This window comes from Coffea arabica, chromosome 5c (genome assembly GCF_036785885.1).
Source record: "Coffea arabica cultivar ET-39 chromosome 5c, Coffea Arabica ET-39 HiFi, whole genome shotgun sequence".
Taxonomy (NCBI): Eukaryota; Viridiplantae; Streptophyta; class Magnoliopsida; order Gentianales; family Rubiaceae; genus Coffea; species Coffea arabica.
In genome coordinates, this window is record NC_092319.1 from 41,439,191 (window position 1) to 41,463,256 (window position 24,066).

General features: G+C 39.4%; 1 protein-coding gene and 1 long non-coding RNA gene across 2 annotated transcripts; both read left to right on the plus strand.

Moving 5' to 3' along the window:
• Positions 1-3,987: 3,987 nt before the first annotated feature.
• On the plus strand, positions 3,988-4,579 carry LOC140007537 (uncharacterized). Its single transcript, XR_011814848.1, has 3 exons — positions 3,988-4,221; positions 4,346-4,406; positions 4,501-4,579. It is a non-coding gene; the product is annotated as an uncharacterized lncRNA (long non-coding RNA).
• Positions 4,580-8,692: 4,113 nt separating this feature from the next.
• On the plus strand, positions 8,693-22,310 carry LOC140007357 (uncharacterized). The gene is made up of 4 exons (XM_072050098.1): positions 8,693-8,789; positions 16,641-19,477; positions 19,571-22,072; positions 22,278-22,310. Exons 1-4 carry the CDS (start codon positions 8,693-8,695, stop codon positions 22,308-22,310), a joined length of 5,469 nt encoding a protein of 1,822 aa, XP_071906199.1.
• The last annotated feature ends 1,756 nt before the right edge of the window (positions 22,311-24,066 follow it).

Here is a 24,066-nt window from a genome sequence, read left to right on the forward strand (position 1 = left end):
ACATTAAATAGGATAGTTTATACTAATAACAACCTATATTGAATAAAGATATTTTAGAAAAATTAAAAGATAACCATATTCTTCAATTTGAAAGTGAACTACAAATTGGGACAGACGAAAAAGGAAAACAGAACTATCAAAATGGGACGGATGGAGTATTATTTAATAATTGAGTTAATTATATTTACCTCCCTTGAGGTTTAATCAAATTATCAAAGAGCCCCAAAGTTTGAATAAATAACAGTCTAATCCTTTGAATGAGCAAACATTTAACCAACAACCCTTGCCTCACCGACAGCTAAAGATTCTACTGATTCAACAAAAAACTAATCTGATAATCCAAAAATTCTCTTTGTCATCGCCCCTTTGTCACGAGACATACAAGATGCTAACAACAAGAATCTCAAAAAGCTTAGGTAACAGCACTCACTTAAGTGAAATGGGTTTTCGGGTTTTCGATCTCCATCTTTGGCTATTGATTCGTGAAATCTTTTTTTTTAAAGTAATTTGATGGCTATATTTTTTGCCTCCCCTCACATGGATAATTGTTCTATAAAATTTGTGGGTTTTGGCAGATTGAAAAATAAGTGGAGCCTTCAGTAGTTCTAGGCTCGTTTGACAACTTAGTGGCCACTTTTGGCCAAATCTAATGCGAGAATCAGGATCTAGGCAGAAAATAGGGTCTGAAGGTGTAACTTTAGAGAAATTTTGTTATCAGGAAATAGCTGTGACTAATGGCAGTTAGAGGCAACTAGAAAAGACGGTAAGTGGCAGGGATGACATCGTTGCTGCATAGCTGCTACTTGGAAAGTCTCAAGAAAAGTGAGAAAAAGACAACGAAAATAATAATCTATCAATATAGTAAAAGTACGAATGGGTTTGTTAAGATGGTGGTTGCTGTGCTGATGTGGCTGTGTTTTATTGGCTGGAGGATGGTCGTCATTCACATGGGAGTCGCGTGTTTTCGGCAGCAGAAGAAGTGAAATTCTTGTTGTTGTCCGAGAATGAGGACCTTTCGTTCTCCATGTGTGTATGTGCCTTCTGAATATTTTTTTTGGCTTATAGTGAAAGGACTGATGGGATCATGACCACTTCAATTTACGGGGCTCAAGGTAACCACTCCCATCAATCTATTCCCACATTTTCTTCTCTCGTTTTTTGACAAATAATTATGCTGAGCAAACAAGTTTTCTCAAGGTAACTGATGTGACTACCAAAAACGAGATCCGAGCTGAGCTGCGGCGAGCTATTCAGGAACGAGCTGATAGGAGGAGAGCGAGCGAGCTGTCGTACAAAGAGGCAGCAGCGGGGCTAGTTCCCTAGAGTTGCTCCGACGGTCAAGTTAATAAGAGCCTGAGAGTAGAGTAACAGCATACAATACTGTAGATGGCGTACCTTGTGTTGCCTTATGGTGCTATATTTATAGGCTTGTGAGTAGTAGTTTCCTTATAGGATTAGGAGTCCAATTGGAGAGGGAGTCCTTCTAGGGCTCCATCGGCTAGTTCCGAAAGGTTCGAAGGCCGCGGCCCACCAGGCCCATCCAGCGGGAAGACGGCGGCTATGCGCGAGCTGGCATCCCTCATGTCCGAACTGACACGTGGCTCCGGTGGATTTGCTCCTCTACAATAGCCCTTCTTTGAAGACTAGAGTCATCGCATGGTTGCATGAATCTGATCCTTGAGGTGGTGACTTGCAAAGAATATTGCTATGTCCGCTCAACTGGAGACCGAACTGAAGAGTCAGCAGGTCATTACTCAACTAGAGGCCGAATAGAGGAGGTTGGCCGAACTGAACGGTCGGCAAGTCATTACTCAACTAGAGGCCAAACAGAGGAATTCTACTCTCTCTGTTTTGAGGCCGAACAGAAAAGTTCTATCATCTCTGTTTTGAGGCCGAACAGAAGAAGTTCTACCATCTTTGTTGTGAGGCCGAACAGAGGAATTCTACTCTCTTTGCTTGAAAACCGACAGAAGAAGTTCTATCATCTCTGTTTTGAGGCCGAACAGAGGAAGTTCTACCATCTCTGTTGTGAAGCCGAACAGAGGAGTTCTATCCTCTATGCTTAGAGGCCGAACAGAGAATTTCTATCCTCTCCGCTCAGTTGGAGCTCGAATAGAAGAAGTTCTATTCTCTCTACTCAGTTGGAGGAGCTCGGATATAAGGAGTTCTATCTTCTCAGAAGTTCTATCTTCTCTGCTCAGTTGGAGGAGCTCAGATAGAAGAAGTTCTATTCTCTCTGCTCAGTTGGAGCTCAAATAGAAAAAGTTCTATCTTCTCGCTCAGTTGGGGGAGCTCGGATAGAAGAAGTTCTATTCTCTCTGCTCAGTTGGAGCTCGAATAGAAGGAATTCTATCTTCTCTGCTCACGTATCTCCTTATTGGTTCCTCCTTAGCTTTGTAGTTTCTCTTACTCACTCTTTAGGCGGTTAGCTTCTACGGCATTAGCCCTTTCGTGAGATTGATCTAGCATTTTCCGAACTGATTTGGGAGGTTTTTCAATGAACTCGGTGTATAATTTTTGCACGCGTAATCCATTGATGAAGGTGGCCATGACAACCTTGTCATCCCGATTTCGGACGTGAAGGGACTCGTTGTTGAATCGCATTATGTACTTGCGCAGCGACTCCTTGGGCTTTTGTTGAATTGTCATCAGGTGAGTAGTGCTTTTGGAGAAGGCTCGCGACGAAATGAACTGAGCCTCAAATAACCGCGCAAGCTGGCTGAAAGACCGAATTGACCTAGGAGGCAGCCCCTGGAACCACTGACGCGCCTTCCTCTCCAAGAACATTGGGAAGGTCTTGCATCGAATCGCATCGGCGGCCGTTTGTAGGTGCATCTGTGTCAAGAATGCGAATAGATAGTTCTCCGGATCCGTGGTAGCATCGTAGGATTTCATGCTTGGTATCTTAAATTTTGCGAGCAGCAGGTAGTTTTCAATGTCGGGCACAAAGGGGGAGGTGGTATATCTATCCGCCTCAGGATCTAATAACAGATCCAGCTCATCTTCTATTTGGTACTCTTCCTTCCTCAGCGTAAGCCCCCTCCTCGGGAACCCATGGAAGGGCTTCGGGTGCTCAATTCGGGAGTTCTTGTGAGAAGGCTCTACAATCTCGATCTGTCCACGTGTGAGCTCCTTATGCGTCCACTTCGGTTGGGGGTTGGGGCTCCTCGTTCTAGACTCGGATAGGCTAACTCCCTCCGTGCCTCGTGCCTTGGGCTCCTGGTCATGATGGCCTCTCGTCTGCTCTTTGAGGTAGTTCATGATTGCTTCAAAGGTAGGTAGGTTTTCCGCTACCGTCTGAACCAGTTGTTCAGGCGGGATTCGTGAGAGTCTCGTCCCCTCGTCTCCTGGAGTTGGACCACGATGGGGATTTTTGGGGCCGTTTCGCTCGTTCCCCTTGGATCCGTTAGAGTTCCTCTGAGACCTAGTCCTTGGCACGATTCGCGAGAGAAGAATTACGTGTTTTCCACAGACGGCGCCAATTGATGCGACTGCCAAAAACGAGATCCGAGCTGAGCTGCGGCGAGCTGATGGGAGGAGAGCGAGCGAGCTGTCTTGCAAAGAGGCAACAACGGGGCTAGTTCCTGGAGTTGCTCCGACAGTCGAGTCAATAAAAGTCTGAGAGTAGAGTAACAGTATACAATATTATAGATGGCGTACCTTATGTTGCCTTGTGATGCTGTATTTATAGGCTTATGGGTAGTAGTTTCCTTATAGGATTAGGAGTCCGACTGGAGAGGGAGTCCTTCTAGGGCTCCATCGGCTAGCTCTGAAAGGTTCGGAGGCCGCGGCCCACCAGACCCATCCAGCGGGGAGGCGGCGGCTATGCATGAGCTGGCATCCCTCATGTCTGAACTGGTCTGGCCGAACTAACAGGTCACCATGTCCTAACTGACACGTGGCTCCGGTGGATTTGCTCCTCTACAGTAATCATCCCTCTCTCCGGAACCGATCAATCACAATTTAACACCCACTTCTTCCCATTTTCGCAATCTTTTCCGGATAGTTTCCAGACCTGTTAGATTCTCTTGTAAGTTCTTCTTCATCAATAAATATTATTGGTGGATTTTGCTTTCCAATTTTTTTTCTTTTGCAATTAACTCTTTCCTAATGCTTTCACTTTGACTACCAAGATCAACCCAAAAAAAATTACGTCAAATCATTCTGGAGGGGAAACGAAAAGAAATTAGGCATTTGCATGGTAATCGAGTGACTTTTAAGGTTAGCTTCCTGTTATTTTGTAGATATTTTTTGGCTGTGAATTTTTCTTTTTCATTTTTAAAATTTTATGACTATTAGGTATCATTTGGTGATTATTTTGTTTTTTGGTTTTTTTTGTGTGCAGTATGACTGGTAAAGAAATAGAGGAGTTCAAAAAGAGAACTACACGCAGTTGGTTTCTTCAGGTTGTTTATTGCTTGGTGTGGTTACACGGTAGTCTTTAAAAGATTTTTTTTGAGGGTTTTCTTGTCTAACTTTATATTTGTTATGATATTGCAGGTTCAGATATGGAAAATCTTTTGCAATATGTCTTGCCATATAAATACTCCTAGAAGATTTATTCTCATTGCTTAAGGGGTTTGTTCTTACCTCTCCTGCCTAAACTACTCTAGCCATTTTTCCCTTTTTGTTCTCCGGTTTAGTTGTCTAACATTGTGGCTTGTTGTGGTTTTTTTCTTCCCTTTGTAGGATAATAGGGTTGTTCCATATCTTCTCTCTCTGCTTGATCGTCTTTAGCTCCAGAAGCAAGGAAATTTGTAGAATCTATCTCCAAACTATCTGGTTCTTTGTTACCTCTTAATCTTTATTTCCTTTCTATATTTATTGGTTTTATTCCCCAAAAAATTTCACCTGGTTAATATCTAAATTTTGCCTATATTGTTCCTTATTTCTTTATCCATGCTTTCTCACAAGATAGATGCAGCCAACAGAAGATCATCACCGAGAAATATTGCGGGCAATTTTGCTTTCTTGGGTTTCGTCCTTCTTCATCTCAGGTTTCCTCTCTTTTATTTTTTCATTTTTTTAACTTTTGTACTCTTTTTTAAGTAGTTTCTATGTTACTTGTTTCTTTCTTTTGGGTCTCTAGAGCCCCATGTACAAACTTGCATGATATTTATTATATATGGAAAAATTACTTGGTAGAGAAACTGAAGGAAAAAGTTGTCGATAAACTCTGGAAAATGGAGTTTTCATGGCTCATCTGATGGGTTTTTTTTTGGGTATGTTATGTGTAGGGGTACGTTCAATTATTGACTCACAAAAGACGATCCATATGGTAACCAACCCAAAGTCTCCATTTGTGGAGATCAAATTTCATGTCGATGATTGTTAAAAACTTTAGTTTTTTTTTTGTGTCTTTATTTTTGAGAAACCCATTTTTCTTATTTTTTTTCCCTTGTGAAGTTTTGGTTCTCATTTTTCGGACAATGTATATGGATTCTTTAAAACAAAAGAAAAAAAATACTTTTGTGTTTTCTTAGTTTTTTTTTCAACAAACGTTGTGTTTTCTTAGTTGCTGATAAAAGCACTGGAACTGATCAAGGAGATACTCGTTCTAAGAAGAAATAATAAAATTACATAGTCCTAAGCGATTTTTTTTTAGAGAAAAAATTGTGTTAGTTGCATCTATGGTTGTAGAATTAGTTATTAGAATGATTGAAAAATTGGATTTTGATCAACTCGTTATAGATGATAAGAGCTTGAAAGTAAAATTGGATTTCTACTATTGCTTTAGGTAGAATAATTTCAAATGTATTATACTTTGAATATGTCTAAAGATCCAAGTTTTATTTGATTTAATTGTTCCACTGATGATGCATTATCTTGCTGGGTTTAATTATTCTTGCTAGCTTTGGTTAAATTGTCTTTGTTTCTTTTTCGGTTCTTGAGATATTCCTTTTCTTTTGTTTAGAACATTAAAAGTAGGAGTGTGAAGATGCTCATGGGTTATTTGCATTAATATCATCAAGAAATTTTATCAGATCTCATTGCTTTTGGTTTCTCCTGAGGTATTGTCTTGTCCTTTTACTTATTTATTTGCTTATTTTGACTTTCGGACAATTATTATAGGTTGGTATAAATTGATTTTTTTTTCCAAAATTTGATGTTTCTTATCAGAATTAAGTGTTCCATAGAAATTCAAATTCCTATGATATTTTCTTGAGGATTTTTTTGTTCAAATGTTTGGTAATCTGGTTTATGACATTTGCTTCTTGTCTGTAGCTTTTAACTTGGAGTTTCGTCTATAGAGAAGTTTTTCTAAACCCATTGTTCACTGCTGAATAGGTATTTGCTTTCAGCCTTTCACGGGAACGAGAGGAGAGTTTGAATGAAGCTGGAGCTCTCTGACGCTATTAGTCATTGAAAGTCCATAATCATTTTGCTTGTGGCCAATTAGAAAGACTTTTTTCTTTTCTTTGTCAATTTGTTCAATTGGCATTGGTATATGGTTTAGTCTCACTAAGTAGATTTTCTTTTTGTATTGCATGTATATGCATTTTATTATTCGTTTGAATATATTGTAAAAGAAACTTATTGCTGTTAAATATCCTTTTCTAGGAACTGACAACTTGATTTGTGGTTTTTATCAACAAAAAACAAACTTATAGCTATTAAATGTCTTTTTTAGGAACTAACAACTCACTTTGTCCATTTCTTCAAGCTATATTTTTTCCCCTTCTCCTCTTTGCTTTCATTATATGCAAAAGCAAGAAGCATCTTAATGCTCTTAGTAGTCTACTCATTGTATTGTCTTGCATTTCCTTAACAGATTATTCATATTCATTGCTTAATAAAATTACAAAAACCAAATGACAAAGTTTTTGGTGCATCTTTTTGTGACTTTTCATACTTAATATTTGAATTTGAATCATTAGGCATTACTGGGCAACGTTGAAAATCGCACGGTGTTATTCTCTTAGTAGATGTTAATGTGTTGAAACTACATCCATTCATTTGGGAAGAGGGGCAGGAATGGAAGCAACCATTCCTGGCAGTTGGTCAAGATTTGGCCAAAAAAATTGTACGGTCCAAATTTCATCTTGTATCTTGATTTAATAACATGTGTGGGATTCACAAAATTTTGTTCTAAAATTATACGTTGTTGAAAATAAGTTACACCATATGCAAATAAAGTTACGCCGTATGCAAAATGCACATAACTGCGTAACCGTTCCTGCCCTGGTCCGTTCATTCGAGGGTGTTTGGTCTTTTTCGTTGATCTCGTCTGAGATGTTTAACGGAAGTTACTCAAAAGGGCGAATCTGTTATTTGGCCAAACTTCGGGGTTTGATTGGTAGTTTGTTTAAACCTCAGGCGAGATAAATGTAATTAACGCTTAATAATTTGGCAGAATGATTCCATTTATTTTCTTTTTAGAAATAGTTTGGAAAAATTACAAAATAAAAGCATCTATAACTTTGTTTCCTATATTTTTTCCTTCTCTGGTCTCAAAATATAATTATTTTTTATTAACATGATTCTAGATGGCTAATGTCTGATTTAAAGTTATATTGTGATTTTACTTATTAGACAACAATAGTAGTTTTGCAATTTACTTAATTTATCAATTTTTTATATATTTAAAATATCAAAATTCGTGAAACTTACAGCTCATGCCTTCAGGCTTTCACCTTACTGAAGCAAATATAAAATGACTTGCTCACCGCCCTTGCCTTCTAAAACATTGTTATCCACCTCGTTTACACTCACAAAAAAAAAAAGGATAGGATTTGTTAAACAGGGACTTTATTAGATAGTTGAGAGTATCTGTGCATTGGTCCCAGAAAGATTGTCCATATCCCCCTTGTGCCATTGTCTGTTGAAGTCCTATCATAAAATTCTACTCCCTCCGTCCCATTTTGATAGTCCTGATTTTTTTTTCACATAGTTTAAGAAAAGTAGTTAATTTTGTTGGAACAATCAATTTAGGTAACTATTTTCCTAAAATACCCTCACATTAATTAGAGTACAACTTTATAGGAACTTGAATTGATGGTAAAAAAAGAATAAACTCTCATTAAATTGGGTAGGTTTATAGTAACAACAACTTATATTGAATAAGCATATTTTAGAAAAATTAAAATATAATTACATTTTTCAATTCGAAAGTGGATTACAATTTAGGACAGATGAAAAAGGAAAACAAAACTATCAAAGTGGGACAGAGGGTTCAACACTATCAGATTATCAATATCATTGTAGAAAAATTAAACCAAACATTTATGCTTTATTAACTTAGGGGCCATGTGTCGTTATTTGGTTAGTAGAGTTTGGTTGCATGATTGGTTTGTGGCAGTGGTTGCATGGAATTAATACCATGACTTTTAGTGATTTGTCAGTATTAGTATCTTGTTTTACGTTTTGTGTAAGGGTGTGCTTATAAGTCAGCCGCAAAGATTTTATAGAAGGGAATAGCGTCGGGAGTCGTTTCTGTTTTAGAGTAGCCGCACCAGCCTTGTTTCATCTACTGAGAAGAAATTCCTTTTATCTCTATTTCTATAATCTAATTTGTCTTAATCTAGAGAGATAAAAAATTAAAGAGACTGTGTCCGAGGAATTAGTAGATATAAAAAATTGATTACACTAAAGAGGTGATCGGACACCTCTCCTTTGAATTTTTTCTTGATTGCTTTTGCGGGTATACTTTTGTTTATCAATTTAGGTCCATCATGTTATACCATATGATCACATGAGCACTGCACGAGCACGAAATAGGACTCTTGAGGAGTACCGAAGTTCCTGCAAAACAACACAGGAGAGACGGGCTGGCCCTCGATTCCACGCTGGTGCTTAAATTAGTAAAGTTGGAGTTCAATAATAAATAGGCGAGGGGATTGGATTAATACCTTAATGCATCAACCAGAGGGGCGTCTATAATAGGACTAATGGAGGGTTATTGAACTTCGGATCATTTTAATGAGATAGAGTGCGGTTATAGGTCGGCTATAGATCTGCAGTCTTGCTAGACAGGCCTGCAAAAATCTGTCAAAGTGTTAGGGAGTTAAATCAATCACTTCATGTTGCCCGCGTATTGGGCTCATGAGGCCTTTCGAGCTATATGGACGCGATTCCGCTGGACAAGTAGACCTTGGATAAGGGCCGAGGAGTAGATCTTGGGTGCCTCAACCACCATAGAGGGTTCCTGTTTCCATATCCAACAGCATTGTGGTGGTTTGATATTCCTTGAGATATCAGTAATATGGATATCGAATCAATGTAACCTGAAGACTATGAACTGGATCGAGTAATTAATGCAGACCCAGCAAGGGAATTATCAATAGGAGATAGCATCGATTTAGGGACTAAGGTATGAAATTCGACATTGTTTAGTGCGTCATCCATTACAAGATACAAATTGAAATTAATCGTGTACACTCTGACTTGTTCTTAGGAATAACTGATAATCAATAACAGGGTTTCGTTAAGGAGTTCTAGGCATGTTTGTTTAGGGCTTATTGCAGAAAAAACTTATCAAAAGCATGTTAAAGGAAGGGAGATTTCAGTGGTCTAACAAGAAAATGCTCAAAGCTCAAGCAGGTGACACAGTAAATGTGAGCATAGCAAATTATTCCCTATCCCGGGCTATTTTTTTTTTTTTTTTTTTTTTGAGAAATGAGCAAGAATGATTCTTGCACTGCATAACACAGTTTACCTTACAATTTATCGAGAACTGTTCACACAGTTTCGTAACAGAGGTATGATATTCAGTTATCATTCCTAAAAGTTATATGTATTAATTGCGGTTCTGTCACAAAATTGTACAGTAATTTATAATGACTAGTTCAGATCGTGTTACATTGTAATGTATGTAGTGAGAATAATTCTGGCTAAATCCTCTGACCTAGCTATTGTATACAGGCGAAAATATAATTATGAGGTCACTTACTTACGTTGGCCAAAGCTCAAATTTGTGGTGAAGATTGGAGGAATACTAGTCATGGATGAAGATAATTGATGAAGTAGAGATGATTTTACAGATTTGCATGTGGATAACTGCATGTATCAAAGATGTCTTCCATCTGCTTCCCCTTTGGACCAACTTGGTCGATCGGCAACTTATCTTTTGGCCTGCAGGACTAACATGCTTCCTCTGTATTATAATAGGTTGTGATTGGCTAAGAATCAACGGCCATGCAAACTTTAATGTGCACAATCTCATGTTCAGGAAACTAAATGACATTTTGCCTACTGTGCATTAAAACTCTAAGGGACTAATTAGTAGTTTTTGTTAATTCTAGAAAGACCAGATTCTTTAGAAACCAGTTGATTTCAATCCTGTCGAGTAGCCTGAAGTTGTAGTAAGGAATATCATAATTGATGTCCAATGGACAATTTTCCGTTGGAAGAAGCTTAGGAAGAGTAAGGAGAAATAACAGCTAAGGAATTTGATCATGTTAGAGCTACAAATGAAAAAAAAAAGGGTTCTCTATTTTAAACTTCAGTTGGATGCCACAAATCATACTTCAGAGATGCATCGCCATCCCCAACTATATTACTTTCAATCAAATGCCTAGCCATGTTGAAGCTTTGGCATCTTCCTCCAACACCAAGAGTAATCAACCGGGGGAATTAGTTACATAAAAAATATTAGGATCCACATTTGATTTTTTTGTGAAATGTGAAGGATAATATTGTGATATTACCCCAACGTTAGGGACTCAAACAATAATTATTCCAAACATTATTCAAGGCATGTGACTAGGTATGCACGTTTTTGCTGCAACAAGGGATAGAATTACTTTTCAAGGTATACAACAATTTGTGCTGTCCGAATCCATAAAGTATTGACAACATTTAAGATATACGAAGTGTTAATCACATTTGAAATGTGTAGTGGAAAAAAGTAATTGCGCTTATATGTATGTACATGAACCACTCCACTAGAACTTTTATGGCTTTTAAAGCTATGATTATGGTAGGACCCTTTTTTTGTTGTAAGGGACCTTTTACATTCAGACTCTAAGAATTGTGTGGTGCAATAATCCAATTTTGAGTCTGTGTATTATGTAGTTGTCTTTATTACAAAAATTACAATCAAAAGAGTATTTGTAGTTCAACCTTAACATGCTGTTTACATAAACATTTCATGCTTGTGGACAACTAAGAAAACGCGCATGGCATCGCCACGAGTTATTGTTGGTGTCGATGTCAATACTTAAATTCGAGCCATATACCATGTTTACACATGCTATTATGTTCTCACAACCAATCTGTACATAATAAAATTATGGGCCCTTTGGTTTTATCCTTTTTGGTATTAGATAGGGAAAATGCCAGAAGCTATGTTTTGAAACTCGGACCGGATAGTAACTCAGTCGAGATTAGGGGTCAAGGGTTAATGAATTCAACCAGAATTGGACCCATTTAAGAATTGAATGACATCATTATGATGTCATAAATATATTTAATTTTAAAAATTGATATATTATGTAAAATTTCTAAAAGCATAATAATCTCAATGTATGTTCATGCACATTTGATATTTCTAAAATATTTTGCAAGAAAAATATAAATAAAGTAATATAATTAAGTGGCAATCTATACAATTTAATACATATTCAACAAAATATATTGGAGTTAAAAAAAAAATACATATTCAACAAGTTTGGAGTTAAATTGGAGTGCTAATTTGAAAAATAATAGTAGAATTTAGGACAGAAGTTATAAATTATAAAATATTTTTAGGTGTATTAATAGTTTTCTAAAACTAGGGGTTAAATCATAAAATCAATAAAACTTTGAAACCCCAAAATTGATTTGAATTCAATGGTGTGGACATGCAAGGCCCTTAGGTGAGGTCCAGCTATTTGACTTGGCTCACCAAAACGTGGAGTACATCTCAATTATTATACATACCGAGCCCCCCGGGGTCAGCTCAACCGGTGAGCCCATGGGGAAATCCTCGTGGTGGCACATGTTCGAGTCTGGCCTCACATAGCGTCTGGGTGCTCTTGGGAGGCGGGGTACTTCAGGCGCAAGGGATTAGTCGGGTCCCGTAAGAATTGACCCGGACATCCCTATGTTGATAAAAAAAAAAAAAAAATTATACATACCGCAATCTTGCTCTAGTGAACAGTGATTGAATTTTTAGTTTTTCTCCTCCATTACCCATCTTCTTCCTCTCTGCCCTATCCTTTCTTCTCCAACCGCAGTTTTCTTCTTATGTTTCTTTCTTTTTTTCCTTTTTTTACTTCTAAATCTTTGCATCTTTTTCTCTATTCACTACAAGAAATCATCAACTTTTATTCACGTTATTTTCCCTTTACTTCTCTTTTTTTTATATCAATTCTTTTAATCTTAACTTTAGATCATTCAATATTGTGTTGGAAGAGACGTACGTGGCAGTAGTAGTGGATTTGCAATCAAGGATTGAAGTCCATGCTAAAAATTTTGGGAGTAAAAATGTTTGAAATTAAATTTTGGAAAAAATCGGATTTTTCCAGTTGTTCAGGGTTTCCGGTCAAACCCGATTTTGACAGGGTCCTTGTCACTCGGGTTTTCGAACAAATTCAGATCGAACATGTATTAGGTTTTTTATTCAACCGGTTGAACCGGCCGGTCCAGTTCAAATTTAAAAACATGGGTCAAAACCTCCCATGGGGTTTCACTTAATGTCATCTAGCGCCCTTAAAATTTTAAAAATATCACTTACCTCCCTTATTTTTGTTATTGATGTAACAAAAGTTTGAAAAATTCTAAACTACCTTTTGCTCTTTTTGCTAAATAAAAGTACTTCTAAACCACTTTATTTACTCCAAAAAAATCACCACATAAAAAAAATCTCTAGTAATGGCACCACATCACAAAGTTATAGTACCTAAAAATATAAATTTAAAAAAAAAGATATTTGTAAAGTAATACAATAACACCAATTTCACTCTATATGTTCAAAACCAATTTCTTATGAACCTTATATTTTTTTTCCAACTTTTCAACACGTGGCCCAAGCATTTAAGTTCCACCAATCATTACAAAAATTAACTCAAAATAAATAAAGAAATTATATCCCACTCGATCACAATCACAAAAAGTAAGAGATAAACAAAATTTAATTTACTAAATTTAGCATTGAAAATTGCATAGTCATCTAAAAAATGAGTAAGAGAAATGTTAGAGAAAGGGAAAAGAAAATCCAGTTACTTTTGTTTCTTGTTTTAAAATTTTTTGAGCTCTATTTATTTGATATGTCAATTATGTATCAAGTGAGAGTTAATATTGTCTTTTTGCAATTATTAGAGAACATAAATGATATTTTTAAAATTTCAGAGTACTAAATGATATTAGGAGAAACCTCAAGGGAGGTTTCTAATATTATCCCACAGATACAAGCACTGACAATTGTGATATCCTTGGTCATAAGACATATTTCATAGGTAACCAGTCAATTTAACACTTGCTAAGCCAACAGAATTCGGTATATTTTTATTGAAGAAAAGTCAAACAAAAGAAGTACTGCTTACAAGAAGATAAAGTTTGAAAAAGGAACCCCAAAAATAATAATAATAAGTAAAAGATTTCCTGGCTGAAGATCGAAGAACAAAGAAGCATAAAAGAAGATATAAAATGGCACAGAAAATGCCTACCACTTTCCATCAATTGTGGATATGAAGTCACACCATGAAATGAAGCACTATCAAAACCAAAGAACGGGGGGTGGAAAAAAAAAAAAGAAAAAACAGATTTGAAGCGGAAACCTTGAAAAAAATGAGAAATGGAGATTTTTTTGTGTGGCATCAATACAATATAATTTGTGGGACATGATGGCTACGACAGGTTTATGCCAATGGACTTTGTGAATTGTGAAAAGGTGAATGTGAAACCTTTGAATTTCACCTGAAATGTCGATTATGGAAAGATTGCTTAAATGCTTTTTTCGTAGGTCAACTACACCTGAATCTTTTGTTACAAGGAAACGTCTCTTTAACGTCTTGAATTTGTAAGGACCTGCTTTTGGTTAATTCTCATAGTAGTAGTTGTAGGACGCTTTGAGCCATAAACAACTAGTGACCGGGGTACATCCTGCGTGAACATGCCTAAAATTTAGAGAAGAAAAGTAGGTGATTAACATAAGTACAACCAGAAGTGTTTGTTTTTTATCCTGAAAAGTAAACAAACATGGTGTAAAGGGAAGTTGTTAAAATCCGTGAACAAAACCATCATAGTACTATTGAAATTTTTGTATATGACGAGATATAATTGAACTAAAGCTGTCAATATTATTGAGAAGTAGCTTTTTTTGTTTGAAAATTTTTGACAAAGAAGACCAGGAAATTGTTTTTCTTGGTTCCTTGAAAATGTAATTTTAACAGAAACCAATTTAATTTCAGACATCTTAAATTCTTAATTGTCATTACACTCTTTAATTTAATAAGTCTCAAGAATGAGTAAACCATACATAAATATAACTGTTAAGAATATCTAGCTAGACTGCGAGGGGTCACCCATTAGAGGCAAGATTGCTACATTACTATGGTTTGTTTGGATTGATTTGACTTCGGATAAAATAATTTACTTCACAAATTTCAATCACCTTTTTTATTTTTTCAATCACCCTTTTATTTCATATACATCATATCACATATCACAAAAAGTGCTACAGTAATTATCTCAAATAAATCATCCAAATAAACTCCTATCCAAACAGACGCACGCCATCTCCACAATCTAAAAATGCCTTTAAATGAGCACCAAAATTGATAACACAGCTTTTTCTCTGTCAACTCATGTTATTTATCATCTTTCTGTAGAGACTCTCATTAACCCATCGGAATGACCCGAGGCTAGATTCCATTCTCTCCTTTATTTCCTTTCCTTGTGCTGAACTTCCTAACAACTGGATCATATTGTGTAAACATAGCACTCATCTTGTAGATAGGATTGCCAATGGTCGGGTCAGGTTGAAAAAAGTTTATCGAACCTAAATTTTAATTGGGTTGGACAGAGTTTGGATCTAAATATTAGGTTCGAACTAAATATGAATGGAATTTTGATAGGGTACAATTTGTTAGCAATTTTATTATTAATTTCCCCTTTTATCCCTGACAAATATTGTGTTAATTGCGGATATTTACTTACATTTGGTATTTGGAATCAATTTCAGGAGCAGAGCAGAAAACTACCATAAAGGAAGGGAACAAAAGACAATTGGGCTGAGGGCCCACCTTGTGTACTTCATTGGCTCAAGTCCTACGGGAGAAAGGAGGAGTAATCTCCTTTGGCTTTCAAGAAGGACATCAGCGGGGACCACGAGAAAAAAAAAAGCCTTTTCTTCAATTGGGCTCTTGAGAGAAACGGACGAGGAGAAGCTTTTTCCTTGCAATCTTTTGCTTGCTCCCGAATGGTGGTGGGACCGCGACCTAGGTAGCTGGGAGTCAACTTCCTTTATGTTTCTCTATAAGTAGGAAACGGACAGAAGCAGTCCGGGGCCAGCTTTTAGTTCTTTTACTTTAGTTCAGTTTTTAGTTTTCCTTTCTTTTCCTAGGACTGGCCTCTGACACACGCCAGGTGTTTGACAATATTCCCCAACGGGGAAAACATCCTCCATTCCTTACTTTTTAGTACAAAACAATGCATTCGCAATTTATTAACTCGTGTGATGATTTAATTATGCGGCGTGGCTAAGTCTTCCATCTAGTCAAGGGTCAACTCGACGGCGCAGTCCCGAAAATCTGTGAGATCTAATTAGTTTTCACGTGTTCCTTAATTTATTCATATTTGCACATTGCCTGCTTGTATTTTCATGGGATTATTTTATTAATTGGATGTCAAGGGCCCGATGTTCAATGTGATTTATTAATCTCGTGCCAATTTAGTCAATTAAATCCGTAATTGTTTGATTGATTAATATTAGTGGCAACTGGTGTGTTTACACATTAGGGGAACGTGCAATCTAATTTAAATAACCCTCGTAGCGTGTTATTGGTTAGGGCTAGGTTTTTCTAATATTAATGCAATTGGGAAATTAATTCCTATGGTCGTACCTAGGAGTATTTGCTGATTAGGGGTAATCAACGGTCGTACCTTGGTTATCTATAATTTAAGGAAAAATTGGTCATCAGACTATAACTAGCCTATTAATAAATTAAGTGAACCTCTCCTGCATCAATGATCGGATAAATGGACTGTGCCTGAGTAGTTGCATCCTTGGCTAGAATTTATTTATTCTTGATTTAATTCCTGTTTTACTTGTGCTGGTGATTTATTTATTTTTAATTAAATTGTTTAATTATTTTTAGTTTCATTCCGGTGAAATCCCCCCTTATCGATTGGACTTTAAAAAGAGACAGATATCCCCAGTCCCTGAGGAGACGACCCTACTTGCCACTGTCTACTATTTAGTAATTTTTGTCAATTAATTAATTCTGGTATATCGGGTTAAGCAAACTCTTCGGGAACAGGGTGAATCAAGTAACCCATTACACACCTAGAGTCCCTGCTCCAGTACCTAGGATTAATTATTGACTGCTTATAGTGGTAGTTAGGTTCTATATTTATTACTATTATTGCACAGGCTGACGACCTGTCAATTTTTGGCGCCGCTGCCGGGGACTGGCGTTATTGTTTGTTTCTTTTTAAATTCATTTTGTGTCCTAATTTTCTGGTTTTCTTCTAGTGTATGCCTCGATCTTCTCGCACAGGTGATTTGATTTTTGACCCTGAGGTAGAGAAGACCGCGCGTAGAACGAGAAAGGAGACCAGACAACTCAGAGAGGAGCACTACAGTGCTGCATCTGAGAGTTCTGAACCAGGAGTTGACCCAACAGATTCGTTTGGCGACACTTCAAGTGACTCTGACCAGGAGGAGTTCACCATGGCTAATGCACAAACATTAAGGGAGTTGGCTGCTCCTGATTTAACTCAGCAGCCTTTGTGCATTACTTTCCCCGCTTTAAACGACAACATTCCATTTGAACTAAAATCTGGTCTGATTCAGCTTTTACCCTCTTTTCATGGTTTACCAGGTGAAGAGCCGTATAAGCATCTGCAAGAGTTTGATGTCGTGTGCAATAATATGAAGCCCCCGGGAATCACAGAAGAGCAGATAAAAATGAGGGCATTCCCCTTCTCCTTGAAAGATTCTGCGAAGGACTGGCTGTACTACCTGTCACCAGGTAGCATCACCACGTGGGGCCAATTGATGAAAAAATTTCTGGATAAATATTTTCCGGCGTCCAGGGCTGCAAGCCTAAGGAAAGAAATTTGTGGGATCAAGCAGCATCCCGGAGAGTCACTTTACGAGTATTGGGAACGGTATAAGAGTTTGTTGCGCAGGTGCCCCCATCACCAAATAAGTGAGCAGTTGATCATACAATATTTCTATGAGGGGCTCATTTTTAGAGACAGGAGCATCATAGATGCTGCAAGTGGAGGGGCACTGGTGAACAAAACCCCTCAGGAAGCACGGGAGCTAATAGAGGGGATGGCAGAGAATTCACAGCAATTCAGTATAAGAGAGGATGTCCCAATACGTAGGGTGAATGAGATAGAGACACCCTCTGTGCAGCAGCAGCTAAATGAGTTGACTGCATTCGTTAGGCAACAGTCTGTGAGAAATGCATCACAAGCCAGGGTATGCGGGATTTGCACTGGTATAGGTCACTCTGCAGACATATGCCCAATGATTCAGGAAGAAACTGCAGAACAGGTGAACATGGCTGACCACGCGCCCGCGCCAAGGAAGCAGTACGACCCTTACTCGAGCACCTACAACCCCGGGTGGAGAGATCATCCCAACCTCAGTTATGGAGGGAATAGGCAACCCAACTTTGCACAGAACAGGCAGTCTAACTTTGTGCCAAATAAGCCACCAGGGTACCAGCAGCAATACCAACCCCGACCACCTCCGCCCCCTCAATCTGGTTCATCTATGGAGGAGATGATGAAACAAATGATGACAACCATGGCGCAAAATCAGCAAAGGACGGAGGCAACTATATTGCAAAATCAGCAAAGGACGGAGGCAACCGTTATGCAATATCAGCAAAGGACAGACTCCGAAATACAGGATATAAGGAATCAGATAAGTCAAATGGCCACAACAATCAACCGCTTGGATGCCCAAAATCAAGGTAAACTGCCATCTCAACCGGAGTTGAATCCGAAGAACGTGAGCGCAATGACCCTAAGGAGTGGAAAAGAAATTCAGGGGCCTGAACCTGTGATTCCCAAGGACAAGGATGAAGAGAAAATCGAAAATGAGATTGGAAGGGAGGGCAGAAATGGTGCAGATCCAAAGGTACTCCCTGACCCAATAATTGCAGTTAAAACTAACCCACCTCCTTTCCCTAGCAGGTTGGAAAAATCGAAGAAGCAGGATAAGGAGAAGGAGATCTTGGAGGTTTTTCGCAAGGTTGAGATAAATATCCCCCTCTTGGACGCCATCAAACAAGTACCAAAATATGCCAAGTTCCTAAGGGACTTGTGTGTAAACCGAAGGCGATTGAAGGGAGATGAACGGGTCATAGTTGGGAAAAATGTGTCTGCGGTCCTGCAGAGAAAGCTCCCACCCAAGTGCGGGGACCCAGGTATGTTTACTATTCCCTGTAAGATAGGTAATACTGTGATCAGAAGGGCCATGTTGGATCTGGGAGCATCAATAAATGTCATGCCTAAGTCTATCTATGCTTCTCTAAAATTAGGTCCATTAAAAGAAACTGGAATAATCATTCAATTAGCTGACCGAACTAATGCATATCCTGATGGGTTGGTTGAAGATGTGTTGGTAAAAGTTAATGATTTGGTGTTTCCAGCTGATTTTTATGTACTTGATATGGATGATGATCACTCCCCTGATCCCTCACCTCTGTTATTGGGTAGACCTTTTATGAGCACAGCACAGACGAAAATTGATGTTAATAAGGGTATTCTGTCCATGGAGTTTGATGGGGAAATTGTGCATTTCAATATCTTTGATACTATGAAATATCCCTCAAACTCCAACTTTAGCTCAGTTTTCTCTGTGAGTGCTATTGACCCTGTAGTGCAGGAAGTGTTTGAAACTGTTGGCAGGGATGAGTTAGAGGTGGCTTTAACAAAGCACCTCGAGTTGGAGACAACTCCTGAGGTGGAGTGGAGCGAGGATCTAAAATGCACAATAGGTGCATTACACTCATTGCCGACCACCACAAAAAGGTATGAAGCATCACCTATTTTTATTCCTGAACCTCACCAGAGGGTATTGCCATCTGTGGTGCAGGCACCGGAATTGGAGTTGAAACCCCTACCAGAGCATCTGAAATATGCATATTTGGGTGATAATGAGACACTCCCGGTGATTATCTCATCGGCACTGTCAAAAATCCAGGAAGAGAAATTGATCCGGGTTCTTCGGGAGCACAAAGAGGCGATAGGCTGGACAATCGCAGACATTAAGGGGATCAGCCCTGCTATCTGTATGCACCGGATTAGGCTAGAGGACGATGCCAAACCTGTTAGGCAGGCTCAAAGAAGGCTCAATCCCCTCATGATGGAAGTTGTGAAGAAAGAAATTTTAAAATTGTTGGATGTGGGGATTATTTTTGCAATCTCTGATAGCCCTTGGGTGAGCCCGGTCCAGGTAGTCCCAAAGAAGGCAGGAGTGACGGTGGAGGCCAACCAAACGGGTGAGCTTGTTCCAGTGCGTAAGCCCACTGGATGGAGGCAATGCATAGACTACCGTAGGCTAAACGCCGTCACCAAAAAGGATCATTTCCCTCTCCCTTTCATTGATCAGATGGTTGAACGTTTAGCTGGTAGAGCTTATTATTGCTTTTTGGATGGATTTTCAGGATACTTTCAGATAACAATTGCCCCGGAGGATCAAGAGAAGACAACCTTCACGTGCCCGTTCGGGACCTTTGCCTATAGACGAATGCCATTTGGATTGTGCAACGCACCCGCGACTTTCCAAAAATGTATGGTAAGCATCTTTTCTGAGTATGTTGAGAAAATAATAGAAGTTTTCATGGATGATTTCAGTGTGTATGGAGATAGCTTTGATACGTGTCTAGATAACCTGAAATTGATCCTGATAAGGTGTATAGGGACTAATCTTGTGCTTAATTGGGAAAAATGTCATTTTATGGTTGAGCACGGGATAGTCCTGGGTCATATTGTGTCGTCTAAGGGCATAGAAGTTGACAAGGCTAAAATAGACATTATTTCTGCATTGCCTTACCCCGCGAGTGTGCGGGAGGTGCGCTCTTTTCTTGGACATGCAGGTTTTTATCGAAGGTTCATCAAGGATTTTTCAAAAATTGGAGCCCCGTTGTTCCAACTCCTACAAAAAGATGTAGCCTTCGAGTTTGATGATAAGTGTGAGAGAGCCTTTAACAAGCTGAAGGAATTGTTGACTTCACCCCCAATCATCCAACCCCCCGATTGGAATTTGCCATTTGAGATCATGTGCGATGCCAGTGATTATGCTGTTGGGGCTGTACTGGGGCAAAGAGTAGGGAAGGCGGCTCATGTCATCTATTACGCATCCCGAGCCTTGAATGGAGCCCAGTTGAATTATTCCACCACTGAGAAGGAGCTTCTTGCAGTTATTTTTGCTTTGGAAAAATTTAGGTCATACTTGTTAGGTGCTAAAGTGATTGTATTTTCTGATCATGCAGCATTGAGGTACCTGATGACCAAGAAAGATGCAAAACCGAGGCTCATACGGTGGATACTGCTCCTACAGGAATTTGACTTGGAGATAAGGGACAAAAAAGGCTCAGAAAATCTAGTAGCGGACCATTTGAGTCGCATACTAGTTGAAGAGGATAGCGAGCCATTGAAGGATGCATTCCCCGAAGAACACCTATTTTCCTTAAATTCTCAGTTGCCTTGGTATGCGGATTTGGTCAATTATTTAGTAACTGGTAATTTTCCTGCAGGTTGGCCGAAATCGAAGAGGGATAAGTTGAAGAGCGATGTAAAATATTTTATCTGGGACGACCCGTACCTATGGAAGAGGTGTGCAGATCAAGTCATGAGGAGATGTGTAAGTGAAATGGAATTTCAATCAATTCTAGCTTTTTGTCATACTTTTGCCTGTGGAGGTCATTTTGGGCCAAAGAGAACTGCTCATAAGGTTTTAGAAAGTGGATTTTATTGGCCCTCATTGTTTAAGGATGCCTATGTGTTTTGCAAGTCATGTGATCGCTGTCAAAGGGTAGGTAATATAGCCCGTAAAGATCATATGCCCCAAGTCCCGATGATTTTTGTAGAAATTTTTGATGTCTGGGGTATAGATTTCATGGGCCCTTTTCCTACTTCATTTGGTTTTCTGTATATTTTGCTGGCAGTTGATTATGTGTCTAAATGGGTGGAGGCTAAGGCCACTCGAACTAATGACTCGAAAGTGGTTGCAGATTTTATCAGGTCTAATATCTTTGTGCGATTTGGTATGCCTAGAGCTATTGTCAGTGATAGGGGAACGCACTTCTGCAACAAAATCGTAGCTGCCTTATTTCGCAAGTATGGTGTACTCCACAGGGTCTCAACGTCGTATCACCCCCAGACCAATGGTCAAGCGGAGGTGTCGAATCGGGAGATAAAGTCCATCTTGGAGAAAATGGTGCGCCCCGATAGAAAAGATTGGAGTCAACGGTTGGAAGATGCACTATGGGCCTATCGGACGGCATACAAGACACCTATAGGGATGTCTCCCTATAGGTTGGTATTTGGTAAGTCGTGTCATCTTCCAGTAGAGTTCGAGCATAAAGCATTTTGGGCGGTTAAACAATGCAATATGGATATTGAGGAGGGCGGAGTCCAAAGGAAGTTACAATTACAGGAGTTGGAGGAGATCCGCAATGAAGCTTATGAGAATGCGGTAATTTATAAGGAGAAAAATAAAATTTTTCATGACCAACAGATCTCAAGGAAGACATTCGAGTGTGGGCAAAAAGTTCTGCTGTACCACTCCAAATTGCAGTTATTTCCAGGTAAACTACGTTCTCGTTGGATTGGCCCTTTTGTTGTGACTAATGTCTTCCATTATGGTGCAGTCGAGATCCAAAGTTTGAAAGCTGAGAAGAAATTTGTAGTGAATGGGCATCGTCTCAAACCATATTATGAAGGGGTTCCAACTGAACGGGTGGAGGTGATGCACTTGGAGGATCCTACTTGCTTAATTTAAGCAAATTATTGGACAATGGCTAGCCAAAGACATTAAAAAAAGGCGCTCATTGGGAGGCAACCCAATTGTTTCTTTTAATTGCTTGATTGGTTTCGTGTAATAGTTTAAATCTGCTTTCCTTGAATTTGACTGATTTTGGGTGTTAATTTTCGTTTTTGCTGATTTACAGGTGCCCTTCAGTCATGACGTGCCCGCGTGGTGATGTGCAGGAAGCTCACGATCAGGAAATTCTGAAACTTCTGGGAGCTCTCCTGCCCTCATGACGTGCCCGCGTGGTGATGTGCAGGACGCCCACGATCAGGAAATTCTGAAACTTTTGGGAGCTCTCTTGACCTCTTGACGTGCCCGCGTCACGTTCGCGGGAAAGGTAAGGGTTCAAAAATATTTATAAAAAAAAATATATATATATATATATATATATATATAGGAAAAACTATTATTATTATTTCAGTTATTCAAATAATAATAAAAATAAATAAATAAATAAAATAAAATAAAAAATAAATAAAAAAAAAAGTAAGAAGCTGATTATTGTTCCTCTTAACCGTAGCATTTTTTTTCCTTTTCTAAAAAAAAAAAAAAAAAAAAGGAACTTTCTTTTCTTTCTTTTCTTTCTTCTTTCTTTCTTTCTTCTTCTTTCTTTCTCTTTTCTTTCTTCTCCTCTGCTTCTCCCCTGCGCACGCCGCCGCCCAGTACCAACTGCCATCTCCAACTCCACCGCGCGCCACCTTCTTCCTCGACCAGACCGCGCGCCGCCATTCGTCCTTGGCCGCGCCAAAGCCGCGGCCGCCGTTGACTGCCACCTGGGATCCACAGCAGCCCGCCACCCTGCTCTCTGCGCACACCGACCGAGCAGCCGCGCCACCACCCACGGACGTCCTTCCCACCATCTCCGCTCACACCGCGAGCTCTCTCCCTCTCTCTTCCACCCACGGCCATCAGCCGTTACCCAGATCTCCATCGCCGCCGCCGCTGCCCAGTCAGCGTCCGCCATCAAAATCGCAGCCGCCGCTACCTCTCTGAAGCCGCACTACCCAAGCGCCACAACCCAGCTCCTGTACGCCGACCACCGGCAGCCGCGCGACCCAAATCCGCCGCCGCGATCGCTGCCAGACAGCTCTCCTGCGCAAGGCGACCCAACCAGCGGCGAGCACTTCACTTGTGTGAAGCTTTGACCCTTCTGCCTTGTCCGCCGACTGCCAAGATATTTGCGGAGGTATTTGGAGCTTGCTCCCCAATTTCTCCTAAATTGATTACTGCTATCTGGGTTCGTCAAGAGTTGGCATTTTGGCCGTGTGCGATGTCCACCAGTGGTACTGGTTGGAGTATTTTCACTTGAATTTATTACTTCTTTTGGGTTAGCTGCCATACTGCATGTGTCTATTGATGTTTGGGTAATTTGATTAGTTGCTTTGGACACCCTGCATGTGGAATTTTGCTTAACTTTTTGGGGTCATTTTGGTGCTTGGTTGACATTGCTATTCTGGAGACCATTGTCTGTGGCTTCAGTGGTAGTGATTGGCTTAGTTTCACTTGGAATTATTGCTTATTTTGAGTTCATTTTACTCTATTGACTGTTGGGTTGGAAGCTAGAAGCCTAGGACTTAGTTGTTCTTGCCCGATTGCTGCGCTATTATTGCCTCCATTGTTTACTGCTTGCGTATTCCTGGTTGGCTCTAGTAAGGTTTCAATCGTTTTCTTAACAACATCCTGGTTGCTGTGCCCCGTTTCTGAGTAGCGGGGTTCTATTGGTATTTTGGCTCTACTTAATTGTGCCCGTTGCTGTCCAACTGCTTCACTGGTTGGCACTGTCAATAACATAAAGTACCAATAAATCTGTTTTCCTTGAATTTGACTGATTTTGGGTGTTAGTTTTCGTTTTTGCTGCTTTATAGGTGCCATTCAGTCATGACGTGCCCGCGTGGTGACGAGCAGGAAGCTCACGATCAGAAACTTCA